General features: G+C 31.8%; 1 protein-coding gene across 1 annotated transcript; it reads left to right on the top strand.

Moving 5' to 3' along the window:
* Positions 1-10396: 10396 nt before the first annotated feature.
* Positions 10397-23046, top strand: LOC112037232 (polyadenylate-binding protein-interacting protein 9-like). The gene is made up of 10 exons (XM_024070045.2): positions 10397-11160; positions 12095-12205; positions 12296-12340; positions 16107-16179; positions 16280-16392; positions 16496-16555; positions 16759-16809; positions 16918-16986; positions 22614-22675; positions 22755-23046. The coding sequence occupies exons 1-10, from the start codon at positions 10891-10893 to the stop codon at positions 22810-22812; spliced, it is 912 nt and encodes a 303-aa protein (XP_023925813.2). The 5' UTR covers positions 10397-10890; the 3' UTR covers positions 22813-23046.
* Positions 23047-24593: the final 1547 nt, after the last annotated feature.

The following is a 24593-nucleotide window of genomic DNA, read 5'->3' as shown; positions in this document are numbered from 1 at the left end:
TAAACTATAGTGGATATTTGGATAGTTGGATCATCACTTTAGTTGCTATTAGTGACTTTAATCATGTATGAGCATGAATGCATTTAAAAATAAATGCATTTGTTAATCATAAAAATTATACAGAATTAATCAAATTATTTTTAAAAATAAACTTAATTAGATGTATGTTAAAATTCTTGCTTAAGTTTAATTACTATATAATATATATGATAGTTTTTATTCTAATAATTGATAAGATAAAATGTGTGGTGATTTTTGTTGAGTGGATATATGATTAGTTTTTATTTTATTTTTTAGTTCTTTAATATTAGACTCTTCCTAGTTTACACTTATTAATTCACTTAGCAATTGGCACATATATTAAAAAACTTAAGTTGACACTAGGCACAAAATTAACTCATAGTTGAAATCTAATTGATTTTTCTCTAAACTTTAGTTTTAAATATATACTAGTGTATAGCATCATACATATGCACGGATACAATTAAAAATAATCACAATTATACGGTTTATACATGGCATTAGCTTACATTTTTATAAAACCATATACTTCTAAAATATGTAATGGTTTTTCAATTATATATATATATATATATAATTTAGTATTTAATTGGTTTTAGACTCTTTGGTTTATGCATCCAGTAATTCACTTGCTATGAAAATTAAAAACTTAGATGGACACGTGGTGAAAAATTGGACTCTAATTGAATCAAATTTAGAATTTAATTGAATTTAGACTTTTCGATTTTCACACTCAATAATTTACTTGACACAAAATTAAAAATTAAATAGGACTCATGGCATAAAATTTAGAATCTAATTAAAATCTAATTGGATTTTCTCTAAGTTTTGGCTATTAATATATGTGTGTGTGTGTGTGTGTGTGTAGAAAAAGTTTGGCTTCAAACATATTTAGGATTGTCTTACTTCAACTCATTATGTGAAGATTGAAGAGACCATTTATATGTAGTTTTAGTTATATGGTTTTTTTTTTTAATTAATCACGTGACTTGTTTAAATAATACACATGAATAATCTTATAAATCGTTACGTAATGAGTTTGAAAAAATAACTTCAAATATGTTTGAAACTAAATTTTGTCTTATTTCCCATCCTTTGGAATGGCAATATTGTCCAAACCACAAGGGCAATCTGTTTTTGTGATAGATTTTGAGCAATATCAAAGATGGAGGATTTTAAGGGCTAACCTAACTACCTAAAAGTTATTACCGTAAAATGAATAAAGGATAGGTATTAGGATAAGGATAAGAAATGAAATTTTCAATAAAAATTATTAATTCTAAAGAATTACAAATATTGAAAATTATTGTTTCAGAAAAGTTACAAAATGAATATGTGTTAGAAATTAGAATTGTTTTAAATAGGGGTGGCAAAATCAACCTAAACTCATTTATCTACCTTTTTTTTTTTAAAGAGTTTCAACCTATGACGTTCGCTTCTAATGATAGTTCTTTATCATCAGACTAATCAATAAAAATTATTAATTCTAAAGAATTACAAATATTGAAAATTATTGTTTCAGAAAAGTTACAAAATGAATATGTGTTAGAAATTAGAATTGTTTTAAATAGGGATGGCAAAATCAACCTAAACTCATTTATCTACCTTTTTTTTTTTAAAGAGTTTCAACCTATGACGTTCGCTTCTAATGATAGTTCTTTATCATCAGACTAAGACACCAATTCGTTTTTAGTACAGACGGGGATTGAACTCCAGATCTCTTATTCAACTATCAGATATTTTATCAGTTGAGCTAACTAGAACGCACCATTTATCCACTCATTAAAACAAGACTTAAATCGGCTAAATTATTAATTGGGTCAAATGGGTATTGTACGGTATACATTCATAGGCCCATTATTGTTAGGCCCAAGGATGTACGGTGCGCTATCACAAGCCCATCGCTTGGGGGCCTAGTGTGTACGGATTGCATGGCAAGTAGGCCCAGGATTGTTTTGGGTCTTGACATTGTTGTTGTTCGAATGTGTTCTAGGGTACCTTGGTAGTGCTTTGGGGAATATCGCTGTCAAGTACCGTTTGGCGTCTAGCACTAGTTCCAACATTCACTTCCCAATTCCCAAAGTGAGTCCACTTTAGTCAGGAATAATCAAAACGGGACTCACCCACGCGAGGATTGTTGGAAAGCAAGCATGATTAACCCACTAAGGGGAGACTATAAATAGAGAAAAGGAAGGAGGAAAAGGATTTAGACATTAGGGAGAGAAAGTGAGAGAATAGACAGAGAAGGAGAAGAAGAAACAAAAAGAAAGGTGTTTGGTTAGTGAGGTTTGCACTTCTTGTGGGACTTAGTTTGCCAATCAAGGAACTTCCCATCATAGGATATTCAAAAGCCCACTACGATAAGTAAATTGTGAGCCCAATTACTAGGTTGGTCCACTAACAGGGAATTGGGCACGCACAGGTATTAACCTAATTAAACTCTATTAACATTGCTATTAATTGAGTTTTAACTAGTACCCAATTATGACCCAAGTATCATTTACCTAAATCACTCAACTCTAAAATACCCCAAAACCACTAAAAAGACCAAAGCACCCTTGGAATTGCTATAACAAAATTAAAAAAATACACTCCAAATGACTAAAAATAGCCTGGAACCTAAAAAATGACCAAAATATCCATAAAATCTCTAAATTGACCGAAAATACCCAAAAACCTCTAAAATGACCAAAATACAACTGAAATCTCTATAAAAATCTGTTTTTGTGATAGATTTTGAGCAATATCAAAGATGGAGGATTTTAAGGGCTAACCTAACTACCTAAAAGTTATTACCGTAAAATGAATAAAGGATAGGTATTAGGATAAGGATAAGAAATGAAATTTTCAATAAAAATTATTAATTCTAAAGAATTACAAATATTGAAAATTATTGTTTCAGAAAAGTTACAAAATGAATATGTGTTAGAAATTAGAATTGTTTTAAATAGGGGTGGCAAAATCAACCTAAACTCATTTATCTACCTTTTTTTTTTTAAAGAGTTTCAACCTATGACGTTCGCTTCTAATGATAGTTCTTTATCATCAGACTAATCAATAAAAATTATTAATTCTAAAGAATTACAAATATTGAAAATTATTGTTTCAGAAAAGTTACAAAATGAATATGTGTTAGAAATTAGAATTGTTTTAAATAGGGATGGCAAAATCAACCTAAACTCATTTATCTACCTTTTTTTTTTTAAAGAGTTTCAACCTATGACGTTCGCTTCTAATGATAGTTCTTTATCATCAGACTAAGACACCAATTCGTTTTTAGTACAGACGGGGATTGAACTCCAGATCTCTTATTCAACTATCAGATATTTTATCAGTTGAGCTAACTAGAACGCACCATTTATCCACTCATTAAAACAAGACTTAAATCGGCTAAATTATTAATTGGGTCAAATGGGTATTGTACGGTATACATTCATAGGCCCATTATTGTTAGGCCCAAGGATGTACGGTGCGCTATCACAAGCCCATCGCTTGGGGGCCTAGTGTGTACGGATTGCATGGCAAGTAGGCCCAGGATTGTTTTGGGTCTTGACATTGTTGTTGTTCGAATGTGTTCTAGGGTACCTTGGTAGTGCTTTGGGGAATATCGCTGTCAAGTACCGTTTGGCGTCTAGCACTAGTTCCAACATTCACTTCCCAATTCCCAAAGTGAGTCCACTTTAGTCAGGAATAATCAAAACGGGACTCACCCACGCGAGGATTGTTGGAAAGCAAGCATGATTAACCCACTAAGGGGAGACTATAAATAGAGAAAAGGAAGGAGGAAAAGGATTTAGACATTAGGGAGAGAAAGTGAGAGAATAGACAGAGAAGGAGAAGAAGAAACAAAAAGAAAGGTGTTTGGTTAGTGAGGTTTGCACTTCTTGTGGGACTTAGTTTGCCAATCAAGGAACTTCCCATCATAGGATATTCAAAAGCCCACTACGATAAGTAAATTGTGAGCCCAATTACTAGGTTGGTCCACTAACAGGGAATTGGGCACGCACAGGTATTAACCTAATTAAACTCTATTAACATTGCTATTAATTGAGTTTTAACTAGTACCCAATTATGACCCAAGTATCATTTACCTAAATCACTCAACTCTAAAATACCCCAAAACCACTAAAAAGACCAAAGCACCCTTGGAATTGCTATAACAAAATTAAAAAAATACACTCCAAATGACTAAAAATAGCCTGGAACCTAAAAAATGACCAAAATATCCATAAAATCTCTAAATTGACCGAAAATACCCAAAAACCTCTAAAATGACCAAAATACAACTGAAATCTCTATAAAAAAAAAAAAAAAAAATCTCTAAATGAGCTAAAAATACCTCAAAACCTCTAAAATGATCAAAATACACCTAAAAATCTCTAAAATTATAAAAAAAATACACAGAAATCTCTAAAATGACCAAAATACACTTGAAATCTCTAAAATGACAAAAAAAATTCCCAAATTTTCTAAAATGACTAAAATACCTAAAAATCTCTAAAATGAGCAAAATACTTAAAAACCTCTAAAATGATCAAAATACTCTTAAAACCTCTAAAATGACCAAAATACTCTTAAACCTCTATAATTAGCCAAAATTCCTTTGAAAATATCTAAAATGACCAAAATTCCCCTAAACCTCTAAATTGACCTAAAATATGATGAAACCTCTAAAATAACCAAGGGGGTCATAGGGGTATTTTGGTCTTTTATTTTATTTTATTTTATTTAAAAGTTTCAGTGGTATTTCAGTTATCTTTTAGGTTTAGGGGTATTTTGGTTATTTTGGGAATACTTTGGTCATTTTTTAGGCTTTCGACCGAGGGGGGGGGGGTATTATGGTCATTTTTTGGTTTCGGGGTATTTTGGTTGCTTTTTAAGTTCAAAGGGTATTTTGGTTATTTTTTAGGTTCTAAAGGTATTTTGGTGATTTTAGAGGGTTTTGGGGGGTATTTTACTCATTTTTAACATTTAGGGGCATTCTAGTAATTTTTTAGATTTAAGAGTATTTTGAGCATTTTAAAGGTTTTAGTGGTATTTTTGTTATATATAATCATTCATTATTTGGTAATTGGGTGGGTTGGGTTTTACCTATATTAATTGGGCTGGATTGAGTTTGGATTATAATGGGTAAATGAGTTTTATGCACCTAACCTATTTATACCCAGCCCAAACCCACCCCGTTGACACTCCTAGTTTTAAATAATCAAAGTATATATATTAAAGGATGTTGTTTTGAAAGTCCTCTGTAGTGTTCATTCCTTTTTTTATAAGAGTGTCCATTTCTTTTTTAGTGTATCAATGCGAGAAAATTTTTAAGTAGTCTAATGGTATAAATAAAAATATACACATTAAGATATTTTATAAATTATTATAGGGTCTTTCTTAAAAAGGTTTTTTTTTTTTTTTGGTTGCTACTTTTAGCTTTTATGTACAACTTTTTAAAATCTCACATTTTCTCACTTTTTTAAAGTACAAATATACTTTAACACACTTTCAGTAAAAGGTTTTCTACAAAAAGTTAGATAAGTTTTTTTTTTTTTTTTTGGGGAGAAATTTTCAACCTATGACGTCTACTATTAATGATAGCTCTTTATCATCAGGCAAAGATACTAATCAGTCTTTGGTGTAGGCGGAGATTGAACTCTAGATCTCTTATTCAATTATCAAAAACTTTACCAGTTAAATTAACTAGAACCCACTAAATATGCTATTTGTAAACCAACACTAATGGTATAAATATAGATATAAATATTAAGATATTTATAATAGGGAAAATTACGTGTGAAAAATTAGGGGAAAAAAATCTTATGGCCATTAGTCAACTTCATCTTACCAATAATTATCATTAAGAACTTATTTTATTATCTAGTGAATAGAGTCTTGATGTTTTCTATTCGTTATTATAAATGAAGTCAAATCTACCTCTATTTATAGGCCTAGATTTTTAGGAAATTCGAGGGCCCGTTTGGTACGTGTGTATAAATAACAGTTTTCAATTTTTTTGGAAATACGTGTGGATGAAAAAGCGTGTAAAAATGCATGTAATGTTGTTTGAAAATTAAAAATATGTGTTTAAAATTATGTACCAAATAGCCCCTGAATCTTAACCATTTTGGATCTTATGACACTTGTCACCAATTTCAAGATAAATGGGTGTCACATGGATAAATATTTCCCATGATATTCCCTTGAGAGGATCACACTTTAAATCTAGGTTTGTAATACCTACCCAAGGTCAGATTGGCATGCAATATCTTTGCCAAAAGTCTTTTTGAGGTGCTAGGGTGATCCAAGCCTCAAAGGTTAGGTGGTGGCCGATGTAGAGCGGCATAGTATCTCTCAAGTACTTTGTTTGCCTAGGTGATTCAATTGCTTCCTCATCGTGGCTCCATACTTTGGGCAGACTTAGGAAACTTATCCTAAAACATTTAATCCATAGACGATGATGATCTTTTAAAATTCCTCTTAAATGTACGTTCCTTTTTAGTGTACCAACATGAAAATATATATTGAGTAGTCTAAAACATGATATAAATATAAAAGTTAAGATATTTGAACAAAAATAATATAACCTTTTGAGAATAGATAACTCTCAAAATTTACAATTCTCAATGGCAAACAATTACCTATTTTGATTCATCATATCAAACTTCCCCATAATATCTTGCTTTATAATCTAACTCACTCTTGCTTTGTTTGTGTAAGTTTAGTTGATTGTTTTTGTTAATTCTCTCATTTTTCTTTGTTGTAGCATTCTTATTTTGATTGTCCTTATTTTTCTAGTTAATTTTAGTTTATCTATATTATTCTTTCGAGGTTGTGAACCCAAGTTGTTATTTTACATATATAAGAAAATTTGTGATTTTGTTTTGTTTTGTTTTGTTTTTGTTTTGTTTTGTTTTTTATTATTTTTTTATTATTATTTTTTTTTTTTGTATGAGCCAAATGCCAGCAGAACCATAATCAAGCATTAAAAAAATGTAGTTTTCTCAAAATTGTTTTCAGGAAAAAAAAAATTTAAACAATTACATTTTATGCTAAAACAAATGGAGTCTCACTATTAAAAGGAGTTGAGCTACATAGGAAAAATTACGTGACAATTCATAAAATCATAGTACAAATTATTTAAAAAAAATCACATGACTCATTAAATAGGCAATGTGAGTAAAAGTACACATGAATGATCATTTGAGTTATCTCATGATTTTCTTAAAAAAAGAAAAAGAAAAAAGAGTTACCTCATAATTTTAAAAAATTTCTTCCAAACTAGGATCGAGTTTGAACAATAACATTTTATTGCCATTTTCTTACTATCAAGAAAAAAAAAGAGAAGTTTGAATGTATTAGATTAGATCATGATTGATGATTTTTTAGCTGTCATTTTCTATTTTACTTAACTTTATTATCATAATATGGGTTCAAATTAATTCAATTGGTAAATTTTTGTGTTGTAAAATATAGAAACTTGATTTGAATCTCATTTAAGTCTTAAATTTTAATTGCTAATAAAGAATAATGAATATCATATATTCAAATCATATTTTATATATAAAAGGACAACTTTAATCATATTGTGCATTCCTAATTTACCTAAAATCACACCATGTAATTTTTTATTTTTCAAAACACAATGTAACATCTTATAAATATTTTGATAAAGAGGCAGTATTAGACTACCAATATTGGCTCTTTTCAAGTCATTTCCATCATAGAAGTTGTATTCACATTTTTTTTTAAATAATTTTTTTTTGCTAAAATTTAATTTAGTCTTTTGACTTTTATTTCGGTTAGTTTAATTTTTGTCAATTTACTCCCACACTTTATCAATATTACTATTTTGTTAAAATCTATTAGCAAATGAAGCGATTTGAAGATATATTTCAAAAAATGATCATCAATAGACAATATTTATTATATGGCCCATCTCATGAATGTTTTTAAGTTAAATCTTAAGTAATACATAATGTTTAACACAATGTTAATAAATTTGGATAGATTAAGTATGGCAATGGGGTGAGATGGTGCTGAAGGTCAAGGATAGAGTCTTCACCCTCATCCTACATGATTTTGTCTTACTTCATTCCTACCATATCCCACATGAGGGGGCAAACTTGCCTCATCCCCACCCTTTGGGGCTCTACTTTGTGTTAAATAGTCCACCCCTCCCCACACCTATTACAATTTGTGTGTGTGTGTGTGTGTGTGTTTTTAATAAAACTTGTTTTCATTAATATAACTATACTTGAAAGTACAAAAAAACAAAAAAATGTCTTAAACATTAACAGTGTCGAGCGAGGCAAGATAGGGCTAAAAAGCCCAAACCCATCCCTACTGTGCCCCGGGGTGTGGGGCAAAAGTCTTGCTTGATCCCTACCCCACCTCCTATTTTAAGAACTTATTTGACAATTTAAAAAAAGTATAGGGACTAAATTAAACTTTATTTTTTTTCCCTTAAAAGGATGATGAAGCACATGATTAAAAGATATAATTTTAAAGATTTTTTTTTTTTAACGAATGGCCCAAGAGAAGTGGTTAAGAATCATTTAATAATTTATTAAATAATATTTTTATTTTCTTTTCAAAAAATAAAGTCAAGCTGTCATACATATATTCAAAAAAGTATACACAACTATAATGAATTTGTGTGTGTAAGCTAATGAATCATTAACATGTGTATTTTATTTTTTTTAAAAAAATTGTGCACTGTAATTCATAATTTAGTATTTATTAAGATCGCTTGTTAATCAGACCCTCAAAATGTTATTATTCATTAAAAAAAGATAAAACTTTCAGATAAAAAAATAAGTCCCTAAGGGCAAAGTTAATGAAAATGAAAAAGTTAATGGATACTTAAAGGGGAGTTTGGTTCGCTGTAATGTTATATTACGCTATAATATTACGTTACACTGTAATATTACGTTATTGTAATCTTATATTAATGTAATCTCAATAAAAGAATACAACATTACATTGTTTAGAAAGATGGTGAGATTAAAATGATATAATATATTTTGTAATTTTAAATTATGGTAATGTTAGAAAAAATAAAATAAATCAAAATCTTTAATATCATATCATGATAATGTATATCATATCAAAGACACATTATAGCAAACCAAACACCCCTAAAAAAATTGGTTTAAGAAATATTTGTAAACACTCTTTTTTGAAATTTTTTTTATGAAAATGTCATCAAAACTTATAAAAATAATCTGTTGGAGTTATCGAATATCTAAGGGCACCTGCTAACTACACTAAGAGTGGAAAAATATTGGTAAAAAAAGAATCGGTACAGTTTGGAAAAATATTTTAGACCAAAATTCACACGTGGCATTAAGAATTCCAACGCATGGACCGCACGCTCAACAGTGTAGATATTAGCCCCCACAACCAATTGTCAAAGCTTTGTTTTAGGCAAGCAATTGTCAAACACGCCAAACAGAAAGTGGTAAAAACCACCTAATCTTAATTTGAATGCACGCTACATAAGTTTATATAAAAAATATTCTTCGAATAAAAAAATAAAAAATTCGAAATATATTAAGATTCAAGTTTTTAACCAAGAGTTTAGCCAAAAAAAAAAAAGTTATTAACCAAGAAAAGCAGCCACCCTAGTTGGCATTAAACAAAAACTACAGCGAATAAATCCAAAATTAAAAAAGATAAAAGGAAGGCAACAAGATATAAATATGCAAAAATGGGAATCCCAATTCCCAAGTCCCAACAAACTCCCGAAATTGCATAATCTATACTAAAAGTGCCCCTTTGACTAAAATCCAAAGCAAATTGCCTGAGCTTTTTTAGCAAATAATTTCAATTTTAGATGTTTTGTTTTTAAATAAGCGCATTTTAACAAATATTCAATATAAAAGTTATAAAAAGTTAGTATATTTTTTAAATAAATTTTATACAAATAAATTATTGAAAACCACGGCATCAAACAAGCTCTAATAGTTAAGAATAAGATGGAAAAATGCTAAAATTACTATTTTTTACATAATGTTGATTTGGTGAGTAATTATTAATATGCAAAAGAATAATGTTAGTCGTGAGTGCATGTAAGAAGTGAAATTTTACGTGACAGATTGTTATTGATAGGCAAAAAAATAATTTCAATAATAAATTCAAATAAATAACAACCTCATCTATACTTTGTTATAAAAATTTGGTAAATATAACTTTTCATATAAAAATCCTATAAAATGGGACATAAACATTATCCAATAATGTTTTTGTTAACAAAAGCTAATGCTTAAGTCATCTTTTACGATAATGTCCACCTTTTCTTCCCAATTTTAACGTCACCCAGTCCTCACTCACTTTAATACTCTCTCTCTCTCTCTCTCTCTCTCTCTCCCTTAAAAAAAAAAAAAACTAAGAATCAGAAGAAAAAAACAAAAGAAAGAAAGAGAAAGATATACAGAGGTTGCAATCAGCAAAAATCAAAGCAAAGCTGTTTGCCTCTCTCTCTTTCGCTCTCTTTCTCTCTCTCATTTGATCATATTCTTCTCCAAAACCCTGTTTTGTTTCTCTCTCTACAATCTTTTCCTTTACCAAGCATATTTTTTTTTTCTTTTCCCTTTAATGAGTCTCCATTTTTAGACCTCCCTTTTCTATTCTTGTTCATAAAAATCTCAAACCCAAATCAGATTCCCATTCTCCTCACACTCCCAAATCCTTAAAATTCTTTAAACCCATTTCCATTTTCTCTCAGAGAACCCCGAAAACACAGTGTACTTATTAATTTATTCATTAATTTTCTCTGAATTTTTTATATACATATAGTTCTATATATCTATATAGTATATTGCTGTGGGATTTTTTTTTTTTTTTGGGTGGGGGTGTGTGTGTGTGTGTGTGAATCTAATGGCTGCGGTGGCTGAAGTGTCTGGTGAGGCCGTGGCTGCCAAGACCTTAGACACCAAACCCACATCGGAATCTGAAATCAATGTGCAAGTGCAAGAACTTGTTGCCATGTTCAAAAAGTTGAATCCTTTAGCCAAAGAGTTTTTTCCTTCCTCTTACCCAAATCATCAAAATAGCTTTTATTTTCTGAACAATGGTCAATTGTCTCCCAACAATTTTGCTGACACCAATAAGCCTTCTGGCAATGATTTCTATTCCAACAACCGCAGGGTAATTATCATTCTCATTTGATCTCTTCTATGTGATTTTTGGGTTTTATATCATTGTATGAATGATTGTTTGGATTGCCTTTGTGTTTTAGAGAAATGGGTTGTTGTTGTTGGTTTTGCTTATTTACTGTTTCTTTTGTTATTTTTTATTTTTATTTTTGGGTGTAATGTGAATTGAGTTGGGTGTCTGAATTGGTAGATTAATGGGTTTTTGGATTTTTATTTTTATAAAATTATTATTATTATTATTGAATATGAAACTTGGTATGCACAAGTTATGCTTACCACTAAATAGGTTCTAGCATTGATACTGTTATATCCATTTTCTTTATAGGAAGAAAATTTGGAATGGTATGCTTTTTTAAGAAGAAAGAAATTGATATGAACAGAATTCTCAGTTTCAATTGATCGTCTGAATTATATTTTGGTACTTGTTGATGGTGGTGTTGAGTAGAGTTTCTGGGTTTTGTTATGTAATTTTTAATAGGTGCTATCTGAATATTTTCTTTTTTTCTTTCATACAGAAATTAATTTCAATCTCTTGTCTGAGTTGGATTAACAACTTTTGCGTTTTCTATTTTATTTATTTATTTTTAAGTAAAGGAAGAGGTGCAAGTGCAACATGAGGTGAATTTCTGGTGTTTGTCTTGCCAGTTGTGTTTTTAACCAATTTGTGGTCTGAGACTGAATATGTCCAATTTTGGTCTAATTATATATTTCGATTGAAATGCTGGAACACTTAAGCAAGAAAGGGTAGTTTTTTCTATCTGATTTTATTTAGGTGATGAAAAAACTTCCCTGCTGGAAATAAAGGGAGAAAATATTGAGAAATAGTTTTTGAAGAAGTTTCTTGCCAAAAACATTGACATTTTACAATCTTGTATCTGTTATATCTCTTCAATTTCGTTGCTAAAATTTCAACTTTTCATTTCCAGAGAAGAAACAACTATAACCAGGGGAGGAGAAGGTTGAATGGGAGAGCTTTCAAAGCTCAACGAGAGGATAGCATTAGACGAACGGTTTATGTTTCTGATATTGACCAGCATGTAAGTGAAAATTTTGGGAATTTCTAATCATCTTGATGGTTGAATATATAAATATAAGGTCTTTATTTGGTATCCTTTTATCAAATTTAGGTCACTGAAGAGCGGCTTGCTGCCTTATTTAGTAGTTGTGGCCAGGTAAGTTGCAATGCTCATTTGAACACTGATCGGTCTATTGTTTTTAGAGTACTTTAATATATTTGAACCTAGGAGCTTCATTTTGATTCTTTGATAATAGTTTGATTCACTTAGAGAATTCTTTTTCATTATAACTTTGAAGCTGGCTAATTCATTTTAATTTTTTATTTTTTATTTCATCCTAGAGAACTATGCCAATGGGCTCTAGCTCAAAAGGCATTCCCCCCCCCCCCAATAAGAAAGATTGGAGGATAAGGTTATGGATTCAAAACCCACTGAATGTGTGTGCAAACTTATCAAAAATAAACAGAAGAATTAAATCATGTCAGGGGGAGTTGTCACAATTTGGCTATGTGATCCCCTTAGGCTTTCACATTTTAAACATTTTGTCAATGAGTTCATCATAAAAATTTTGTGGAACATATTTGGCAACTATATATGTTTTCTTGAGTCCATTGTTCCTTTGAATGCAATGAGAAAATTTACACGCTTGACCCAGTGCAGCTGCTGCCTAGTGCCTATCCTTAGATGCCCCTTGCTCCATTGGTAGCCCCAGCATGAATACCATTATTAATACAGCAGTCTCTGATACTACTTCTGGCATGTAGCCATTGTAAGGGCCATTTCCTAGCATGCTACCTAGGCCTGCAGCTTCTAGTAGGCTGCTTGAAATGACACTCCCCCATTCTTCGAAACTGTCTTCTTTACTCTACTAAGCAAGTAAAATTTTTTACTCTACTGTTTGGCTGTTTTTATTTAACTTTTATTTCACACACTTGGTTGTTTTTATTGTTATTTTCTTAACATGAGCTATATGAATTTGTTAAGGGATCTGGTGCCATGAGCCTTGTAGCTCAATTGGCGCTTCCTAGTGTTTACAACGGAGATGTCTAGGGTTCAAAGGTCCCCTTCCCCTTTGTAACTATAAAAAAATTTGTTAAGGGAGCTGGTGGTTTTCGTTTTTAGGTAGTTGAATTCTTATGTGTATAATGTAGAAGGATTTTGATTGTTATGATGAAGTATCTACCTGACTCTCAATATGTGTACCTGGGCATGCACTAAATTGTAGTTTTCGAAGTACTAATTTATGTAATAGAACAAGTATATGTGAAAAAAAATTCATTAGAAGATGAATGGTAAAGTTGTCACTAGAAAAAGTAAATACTCTAGTTGTGATCATCACCTAGAAGTCTAGAATGGTTATCTGAGTATGGAGTGTTGGGACCTGATGCATGCCAGAGATTGGTTCTCTCCATGCCCTTTTTGGGACTAAGAATGATTCTTGGGGTTTTTATTTTTAATTTGTAAAATCGGAAGTGGTTGTGTTGCTATAACTACCTCATTGATAGGGCTAATGTACTCTATCAATGGTCTTGCATTACTTGCAGTCTGAGCTGTGGTTGTCCACTGAATGATTAGTATGGATGTCTTTGAAGGGCTTTAGTAATTTTATAAGCTGTTAAATCTGATAGTTTCATAAATTAGAAGCCAATAAACTACAGCTCAATTGGCACTTCTTTCCCTTGTAAGAGCAAGGTGGAGGGTGAGGCTGTGCATTCAAGACACATTGGGTGTGTGTGTGTGTGTAACTTACCAATAAAAAAATAAAAATCATTGATTAGAATAAGAACCAATCATGATGGGGATGTTTATAATTATCTTTGACTGCTCAAATAACATAATCAAGCCACATTTGATGATATATGACTGTTGTTTTTTTTTTTTTCATATATATATATATATATATCTTTTTCTGCTCTATCTTTGTTTGTTATATACTCTCCTTGGTAGGTGCAATTTGATAAAAAAAAATTCATCATGTTTCATTACTGTTGTGTAATCTCTAGTTCTTTACCACCATAGCCTTTTTAACTACTACCTCATTCCTACAAGAGTTGTAGTCAGCAATATTAGTTTAATATTGCCAAATTCATTTTCTGAAATATTTGCAATTATTTATTTCTTCTTTTTTCTTCTCATAAGTACACTGATTTAAGATCTTGTTCTTACTATGCATTTGAATCTGTCTTCTATGTATCTCCCCTTTTATATGAGTCATTGGCTGAAAGGTTTTGTGGCTGTGCTCCTTGATAGAGGTTTAATACTTTTTTGCTGTTTTTTATGATCTTGTTAGTTCCCAGACATGGGAGGTTATGGTGCATGTCTACCATGGTAGGGTGTGTTTATTCTGTATTCAATACCTGCCTTTTCTGTTTCATGTACTTTAGATTCAACTAGACTAATTATTTTTATTCTAAGAAAATATACCCTCTTTTCATATATAATAATTTTCTAAATTCTTAATCCCTTTTCTAAAAAAAATTTAAGGGCATTTTTCCCCCAATTAAATCGTTGGGTGAAAATACTGTCAAGGTATCAAATGTTCAAAATTACCCATAAGTCCTGAACAACAACCTTCACCCTTTACAACAACAATAAAGCCTTAGTTTCAAAATTTTGGGGTTGGCTATGGATCCTCACTAGATTAGTTAGAGTTAGCCTTATGTATTATTTTTTTTCCATCCTATTCTATCTAAATTCATATGATCTATTACTTCCTTCATTGACATGTTCTTTTTTATTACTTCTACTTATGATTTTTGGTCTTCCTCTACCTTTTTTTTTTGTTCTTTCAACTTGGATCAACTCACTCTTTCATGCCGGTGCATTAGTCTTTCTCATCTGAACATGATTTTTCTGATTTTTTCATCAATAGGGGCTACCCTATCTTTAAGCAAATTTCCTCATTTTGAATCATGTCTTTTTGTGTATTTCCACTATATGCATCTTAACATTCTCATTTTAGCTACAATCATTTCATGAATATGTTGCACCTTAATATTCCAAAATTCGGTACCATAGAACATAGCTGGATGTATAGCAGTCTTATAAAATTCTCCCTTTAACTTAATAGGTATTTTACGATTGAACTATATTCTTGATGTGCTTCTCCACTTCACGCACCCACTCTTATCCTATGATTCACATCCTCTTCAATCTCTCAATCTTTAAGAATTATTGATTTAAGATAATGAAAGCTATCACTCTATGGTTATCAAGTCTTACCATCTCTTTGTTACCGTTTCTACTTTTACTAAATTTAAATTTACATTCCATGTACTTTGATTTGGTCCTACTTAATTGAAAAACTTTGGATTCTAGAGCATCTCGCCAAATTTCTAACTTGGCATAAATCTACTTCTAGTTTCATACCACTAAAACTATATCATTTGTAAAAAGAACCTTCATCCCTTCTCTATAAATAGAAAAAAAAATAGATATTATACCAAACAAAAACCAGTTTGGTTTGTTCTTGATTAAAATGGTTTCTCTTTCCCCATTCTTATTATTAGTGATAATTCTCATTTGCAATCTACAATAATCATGACTCATATCATACTTTTATTTGTTTTAAGTGACTGATGTTAACTTCTTTATCACCTGGTTCTATTCCCCAATAGTTTGATCATATGAATTCCTGTATTTTGTTCTTGTTAAACCTTGTGCCTTCACAAAGTATTACTAGTAGCTTTCCTCTGCCTGTATTATGTGTGGCCCATGCGGAGTGAAATGCTTTGGTTTTTGCCTCTTCCTTTAAGAACAATGGTAATTTGTCTTTCTCTCTGAGTATGTTTTGTATTTATGAGAGAACTAGGTTTTTTGATAATTGCATTTTCTTTTACTACATGGTTAATTTGATTGATGGGATAGTAAAATCACCTTTTTCAGTATTATTTATCTATTTATTTATTTTAAAATTTTGAAGGTTAATGATTGCCGAATTTGTGGTGATCCACACTCAGTTCTACGTTTTGCATTTGTGGAGTTTGCTGATGACCGTAAGTTGATTGTTCTGGCCTGCAAGTCTTTCTTACTGGTGTTCTTTTTCCCCCACCAAAACATACTGATATAATGTGAACATGGGATTTATGCCAACAGATGGTGCAAGAGCAGCTCTAGAACTTGGAGGGACGATGCTTGGGTACTATCCGGTTAGGGTTTTACCTTCAAAAACTGCCATCCTTCCTGTGAACCCTACATTCCTTCCTAGGGTATGAATCATTAATTTTCTGGCTCATTCTAGTTGTGTTAATTTCAAAACTCTATGAAGTTGTTTGCTGTATTGGTGTTTTGATGACTGAAAATTAACTGCAGTCAGAGGATGAACGGGAAATGTGTGCCAGGACAGTCTATTGTACAAATATTGATAAGAAGGTATTCCCCTCTGTTTATTTGGAAGTATTAAGTTTCACATTCCTTCTGATACTTTTTTAACTGCGTCTCTGTTCTGGATGATGCCCATCATAGTGATAGTGGTCATATGCATTATGCATGCATATGCAGTGATTGTAGTTGATTTACTTGATTCCCAGTCAATCTTAATTTTTTCCCAATAAAAGGTTCATTTGTGAATGCAGGTTTCTCAAGCTGAAGTGAAGAACTTCTTTGAAACAGCCTGTGGTGGTGAGGTTGGGACAATACTTAAAACATGATTGCGTTTTAATGGGTTAGAAATCAATCAAAACATGATATATCAAGTTACGTGATTGATAGTTGACATCATTTCAAATTTACAGGTTACTCGCTTGAGGCTTTTGGGAGATCATGTTCATTCAACTCGTATAGCTTTTGTTGAATTTGCACTGGTAAGTTTTTGTTTACAACCTTGAAGTTATTGTTATTGATGTTTTAGAGGTAATTAAAAAAAAAATAATTTGCAAAGGTCTCTCTTTCTCTGTGCCTGGTTAAAAACATTATTGAATATTGACAATCTGATATCTGGTTTTCATGGAGTTCTTAGATATAGATATTATTCTCATTTTCTCAGGTCAGAGTTGGGTGAAAATAGTGCATATAGGTATGAGAATGAGCTATTTTCATGTACATAGCATGATCTTTGCTCACTGTTTTGCTGATGAATCTAACTATCAAGGAAATTTCTTCACTGGAGCCATACTACTTTTTTTTTATTTTTTATTTTATATGTAATACATCTCAAATACTTGCAAATACTTGTTAAACACATCCAAAATTTGAAATTAAGTTACTTCTGGAGATGTAGAACACACATCAAATAACAAACTGCAACCTTCCTTAGTACAAAATAAAATGGAAATACATAGGCAGGCTTACTTGTATCCTTTGTCTGGTACAGATGTTTCCTACCTTTTTGTTGCATTAACTAGGGATACTCATGTAATTAATTTGTTATAAATGGTTATGTTAATACTTTAACAAAACAATTGTTTTTGTCAGACACGTGCACAAACATATGAAATATGGGATTCATACCCTAATTTCAAGGTTTTGCTGTGTTGACATATCTGTACTATATATATCCCCATCTCTTGTATCAGCATCCATGCTTCATAATATTTCTTCGTACTCAGTAACATAATTGTGACTTTTGGAAGTAGTAAGTCATTCAGTAAAAGGTCTCATGTTGTCTTGCAGTAGTTAGAGCAATGTTGGTAAATGCGTCAAGCGCTTAGGCATCTTGGAGCCTAGGCGCAAAGCATAATCGTGCACCTGATTGAAGTAAAGCACACAGTTTTCAAATATAATATTTCATAACTTCTAATAGAAATATTGGTAACATATAATTAAAAAAAAAACTCAAAATTTGTATTTTTACCTATTAGGTAAGTTCAATTGTATAATGTTTGTAAGTTTTAAAAATTTTACATAAGTCATTTCAATTCTTACAACTTTTATATAGTAATTTGAAAACAATTATCATTGATTAATATCATAACAATCTAGTCATAGAAAGTTTAAACATAATATTTTATATAATTCTTTTGTGCTTTATAAAAGTACATAACCATGATAATTATGATCAAATGATGTATATGGTTCAATCAACATACATCTAAAAGTCAAAGACCAAAAAACACAAACATTGTAAATTAACCTTGTTCGTACCTTATGACATGTAAATAAAAAAATTGTTTGTGTAATTCAACACCCTAAGGATAGTGGTTGTGTAGTAAATCATTGGTCCGCATCATTTCTTTCAAGATCAAGCAATTAATTTTGATGATCCATATCTTTTTTAGCAATAAAATAAAAAAAGCATGCTGTGTGCTTTCAGCTTCTTCAAAAAGCTCCAAAAAAGTGTGCCTAAAGTGCGCTTCATTAAGTGCGTTTTTTTTTGTTTTTTTGTTTTTTGGCTTAGCTAAGCATTAAGAGCTTGGGGCTTTGAGTTGAGCTTAAGTGTGCCTGAAGCGTGCTTTTAACAACACTGGGTTAGAGAATTACCATTCCCTTTGCAGTGAGCATGCTTCATTTTTATAAGTTAAATACAATGAGTTCATGATTGTTTGCTCATTTGAATAGTGGGCAGTTTAAACAATAGGATACTTATTAACATGTTCAAGGTTTATATCAGTTGTTCATTGTCCAAATTTGATATATCTCTGTCTGTTTTTATTTATTTTGGACTACTTCCCTATTCATAGTCAAGAGTTATCCCACTAACTAAACCATTTTGACTTTTGGAAGTCATCTTAATGGCCCAATATATCTATGAAGAAATGAAGTGGGTGGTGCTGAATCTAATTTGACAGTTTGGGAGCATGGTCAATTATCACCTTATCCTACTCTTCAGGAATTCACTCTAAAATCCAAGATAAAATGGCATATCCAACAATTTCTTAGGAAATTCAACGGTGGAAGTATATGCTTAGGGGCATCAACCTGAAAAGATGTCTTTATTGAAAAACCTATCACAAAAGTAATTTGATCTAAGTGCCCTGTTGGCTAAGTAAAAAAGGGAAAATTATGATGAGAGGATATTTGTGAGGTCTTTCTGTGGTGACACTGCGGACCTGGCTCCCAGCTGTGCGCTTCAACACTATCGTCTTTTGTATTTATTGCAATATACATGAACAAATGAAAACTAGTGAAATAATCAATTATGGTTTTAAGTATTAATAGGTCATGGTACAATCCTCTGGTGGAGGTACTACCATTTTAACAGGAAATGTATGTCTTTTATAATCCCAAAGAACTTTTTCTGTTGTGGAATTCCTTCTAATTTCTTCCCCTATCTGCATTTCTGAAAGGTACCATATAAAGGGATATGAGAAATTTATAGATTATGAAGCTTTGGTGCAAAAAGAGGCTAGAGTTGTTGACTTAAAGACTGCTTTATCACATTCTAACTTCTAATTATGAGCTGCAAAATAAGCCCTATTGAGTCCAATTCAGAATGAGTGGTATACTACATTCTGGTTTCTCTTTTGCAAAAAACAGTGATCCTCGTTCTAGGTAACATAAGGGTGTTTTTATTTTATTTATTTTTGTGTAACAATGTCAGTTGTGGGTAGTTATTCTTTATGTTCGATTTATGATTTAATTGATCATTGTAATCTGCGTGCTTGATTGTGTTGTCCCCATTTATCTACATCCTGTATACTTGCATGACTGTTTCTGGTATCAATAAAGTTTCATAATTTCATTATTTATATATAAAAAAGGGTTTGTGTGTGTGTGTTGTCCTGTTATCAGCTAACATCTCAAACCATGAGATTGAATTATTTATTTTTATGTCAAAAGTTACTTTCATTTTGGCAGTGTTATCTTGTTGAACATGCCATGGATACTTACGTAGAACACCATTTCATAAATTAATGTCTCTTTTTTTTGATTATGAAGTTGCCCATGACCCTATTGTGTCTTCTTTTTTTAATTAAAAAAAAAAAACAAAAAAGAAAATAACAGAAAAGAAAAAAGTTATAAGTTACACATTTAGCCTGTGGGTCTTGAACTCATAACCTTACCTTCCATCCCATTATTAAGATAGGAAGAAGTTTCATTTGAGCTAGAGCTCATTGACATTGTGTCTTTGAACCATGGACTCATCTAAAGAATAGGGGGAGAAAGTGCAATTTGAGCTATAGATCATTGGCCTAAATCGATGACATTTTGCTGTGCATTTGTCAAAGTTATAGTGCCAGACCTTTCTTTCTTGCTTTTGACTCCGATGTTCTTGTCAGTACATTCTTGCACTCATTCTGTAGGTTTTAACTACTTTATCAACATGTCTTGCTTACACTAAAAACCGATTGGTGTCTTGGTCTGATGATAAAGAGTATCATCAAGAGTAGACGCCATAGGTTGAGACTTTCTCAAAAAAATTGTTAGCACATTTAATCAGCCATATGATTTACTGATAAAAAAAAAAAAAAAAAAAAAAAAATCAACATGTCTTGCTTATATTACATTTATTTTCAGTCATGAATTATATGTTTAGTTTATCTGCTGGCAAGATGGAACATGTCATGTTCATTTGTCAAGACATGTCTATCATTAACAAAAATGGGGACACTTTGGTTTGAAATTAATCACTCACTTAAATTTTGTGGAAATGTTGTGAAATCTAATCAAAACTGATGTTACATTTATCATTAAAAAAGAAAGCATACAAACTACTTTTTTTCTATGTCAATCTTCTTCAAACTGATTCTAATATTTGGTGTTTAGGTTTACTTTTTGACACTGGTTCATTAACATAGTAGTCATATTATGACATAGGTATCTTGATTTGTGCCTTTTGCAACTATTTTAATTCTTCCTGAATTTTTTTGTAAAATGGAGAGACGTTTGATGTTTTCATATCTTATGCATGACTATATTCTATAGATGGGGTGTGGATTTAGTAATTACTTGGCTTAGAAACCAAAGGATAATGAAGATTAAGGTAGAGGTTCTAGTTAAGAGGAGATAAGGACTAGAGAGGAAGTTGTACTTATCTATGTAGTAAATAAATTATGTGGAGAGAATTTATTGCCTTCTTATGGAGGACATATTTCATTCCTAGAACTGTGCCTGCACTTCCCTTTATCATGAAAACAATTAGTAATAACAATAATACACAATTCATAGTTGCTGAATGATGATTTCCTTTTCTGTGATGCACTGGTACCAAATACTGTCATAGATGGAGTACTTGTAAATGAAAAGTCGTTCACAGTTGTGTTTATAAAAGCACAAAAATCACCCCTTCAACACCCCCCCCTCTGTCTCTCTCTCTCTCTCTCTCTCTCTCTCAGGAAGAGAATTATGGAAGTAATTGTGCATTTTCTCTGTGTATGTTAAATATATTCGGCAATGAGTTACATGCATTGTTTACTTGAAAAAGACTGGAAACCAAAATTAGAGGAGTTTTCACTCTTTTTGTATATGCTTTTGGGCATTCTGTGGGATGCAGAAAATCTGCATTAAATAAAAACAGCAAGCTTGCTTGTTGCTTTAGAAATGTCATTTTTTATATGCACTCTACAGTTATATTTCACCGCCCGCCATAGTTTGGGGGGGGGGGTGTGGGTGTGTTGCGGACATTATCTTTACATAAATTCTTGTTTGCCTACCTAAGAATTAAGAAACACTGCACATTGTTTGATGTTACTTAGGTATGAAGGATCTATATGTTGCAAATGAGCTCGAGGTTGTATGACACCTCCAGAAGATTGGGGTCTGGGTGTAGTCATGGGTATTAATTGAGTGGGTGTGTAGCTTACTAGTAGAAAAATAATAGATCCATGAGATAACATCATGGGGTAAGACATAATGATATTTACTTGTGATCTAATATGCTTGATGAGACCTATAAAAAAAAAAAATTATATGCTTGATGAGTCCCCTTTTTGTGTGAATTATTTATGATGAAGGGACAATGTTTCATCTCCATGGTGAGGTGTATACACATTTCTGCATTTAGAAAAACAAATTTCCAAATTAAGATTTGAGAAAAGGGTGGAAGGTCATAGCGGAACCAGCACCTTTTTTTGAAAGAGGATTTCTATAGTTTGTGCAATATAATTTACTGTATGTTACATGAATCATTTCTAGATTTTGTGGTTATTATACATTGTTAATTTTTTTTTTGGCCTTTTTTCTTGTTAAAATTGGGTCATTCAACTCCCCCCCCTCCCCCCCCCCTACACACAAAAAAAAAAGAAAAAAGAAAAAGAAAAAAGGGGTCACTTTTTTAACAAGAGATCTATAGCATTGAACTATCAATTCTATATTAAATGAGACACATTTGCAAACATTTTATTTACACTGACATTGAACTATCAATTCTAGATTACATGAGACACATTTGCAAACAGTTGTTTTATGATTTATGCTTTTACTTAATAATTAGTTAATTTTTTTAATGATTTATTGATGTGTTTGAGTCATCTAAAACCTTATGCCACAATGCTCTGATTGCACTAAATGGCTCTTGCTTAAATCTGACATTTTATTTTATTTTCCTGAGCAGGCGGAAAGTGCCACCACAGCACTGAGTTGCAGTGGGATGATAGTAGGAACCCAACCCATCAGGTTTGCCTCTGGACTGGATTGTTCTTTGTCCTTAACTAAGTTTGATGTCACTTTATCTTGTATATTGTTGATTTTGTAGGGTAAGTCCATCAAAGACACCCGTGAGGCCGCGAGTTACTCGCCCAACATTGCATTAACCAATCATCATTGTCCAAGGCACATGGATGGAATTGGGTCAACTTCCCAGTTGAGAGAGACTTGTGTTGAAGGGGTGGTGAAACTTTCGTTTTTTGTTTTTTTTTGTTTGTCTTCAGCATTTCCATCTTTTCTGTCGCAACAGTTACTTTTTCTGTGACTGAACATATCGTGATCCTGCTTCAATTGAAGTTTTACAAGACCGGGCCTCGGTCTGAGAATTTTTCCTTGTTCCATCCTCTCTGTTTTGACAATTTCATCTATTAACTTAATAGCGTTAGTTTCTGTTACTAACGTGTTGATTGCAAGCCTTGCTAATACTTTGTACCGGTAAGCCCAAGCTTAAAGTACTATTACTAAAATGTTTAACAAAATTGCCAAGAGCCTTTTAGCTCTATTGGCACTTCTTGATGTTTCTTACCGATGGTTTAAATTCCCTACCCCTAACTATTAATGTAAAAAAAAAAGAAAAAAAAAAAGAAAAGAAAAAAGAAAAAAAGAGAGATTATGGAAACTGGTTAATAACATATATTGTTAAGGACGTATAAAAGATAACATGAAAATATGGGATAGAACACAACATAAGATACAACAAGTTAAGAGATGTTACTAGATTCAACAGCTTTTTTACATCAGACATAAGAGAGATCGAGAAACATCTTACAAGGGTTTTTTCTATTCTGCCTGTTACAAAGACACAAGAGACCTATTTATAGGCAATATTTTACTGTAATAATTTACATTTAGAGCATAACAATTTTCTAGAGAGGGCAGTAGGGGCTGACTTCTTGTTGACAATTGTCCAGGAAAGTAGCGGTCTTGGCTGACAAATGATAAAGTGGGTTGACAAATGTCAAACTAGGTAGGGGGCCTGGCTTGTTGGTGATCTTCATCCGGATATGCTTTTGACAAAGAAGTAAATATCTCTGACTCCTGAAGAAAGGGACTAACTTTCCACGGAAGAAAGGGACTCCCTATAGTCTTTAGAATTTCACTCTTTCAGACCACTTTAAATGCGGGAACAATTTTTGTCACACTTTTTCCCAATTTCAAAATGTCTCTCAAAGATCCTTACCTTTGTGATGCTCTTAAAGTAAAAGTCCAGATTATAGGAGCCTTTCAAGTGCAAGATACATTTGCTACCACCCTTCACTACCAGCTTGCCTATAGACTTCAGAATCATGCTTTTGACATGGCAGTTCCAGACATAGCCCAATCCAATGATGCTTTATTGATTCAAGTTGATCCATAAATGACACCCATGTGTACGTTCGTTCCGAGACAAATCAATAGAGACTAGATGCTTTCTCTCTTTCCAGAATCATGGATTACGAAATATAAGATGCTTCATCAGGCTACAAAACCAATCTAGTCAAATGATCCTTTATTTATTAGAAAATCAAATGGCGAAGTTGAGACAAGATTCTTAACAGCTCCACCAGAGAAGTAAGATGTAACAGTCTTTCCAACTCAAATTTCTATGCTCCAACCAGTGTCATGTGTTTGTGAAAATGGTCTTAAAATCAAGGGATTTCGAGAAGATGGAAAGCCTTGCTATGAAGGAAAATCACCTTCTAGTTACATATGGGGGGATATTTGTGATTGTGCTGATTGTCAAGAAGAAGAAGCTTTTGAAGAAGATCATTCAAGAAGAAAGAAAAAAATCTTCCTAGCAAATACTCAAAGAAAGGCATGAAGCAGGAGATCCAGAAGTTGACCTTCTTGGAGAATATTTTGGAGAATTTGATTGTTATGTCCTTTATCCTAGAACCAGAAAGCAAAA

Source organism: Quercus suber, unplaced genomic scaffold, assembly GCF_002906115.3.
Source record: "Quercus suber isolate HL8 unplaced genomic scaffold, Cork oak 2.0 scaffold_704, whole genome shotgun sequence".
Classification (NCBI taxonomy): Eukaryota; Viridiplantae; Streptophyta; class Magnoliopsida; order Fagales; family Fagaceae; genus Quercus; species Quercus suber.
This window is presented reverse-complemented; position numbering and strand designations above follow the sequence as displayed.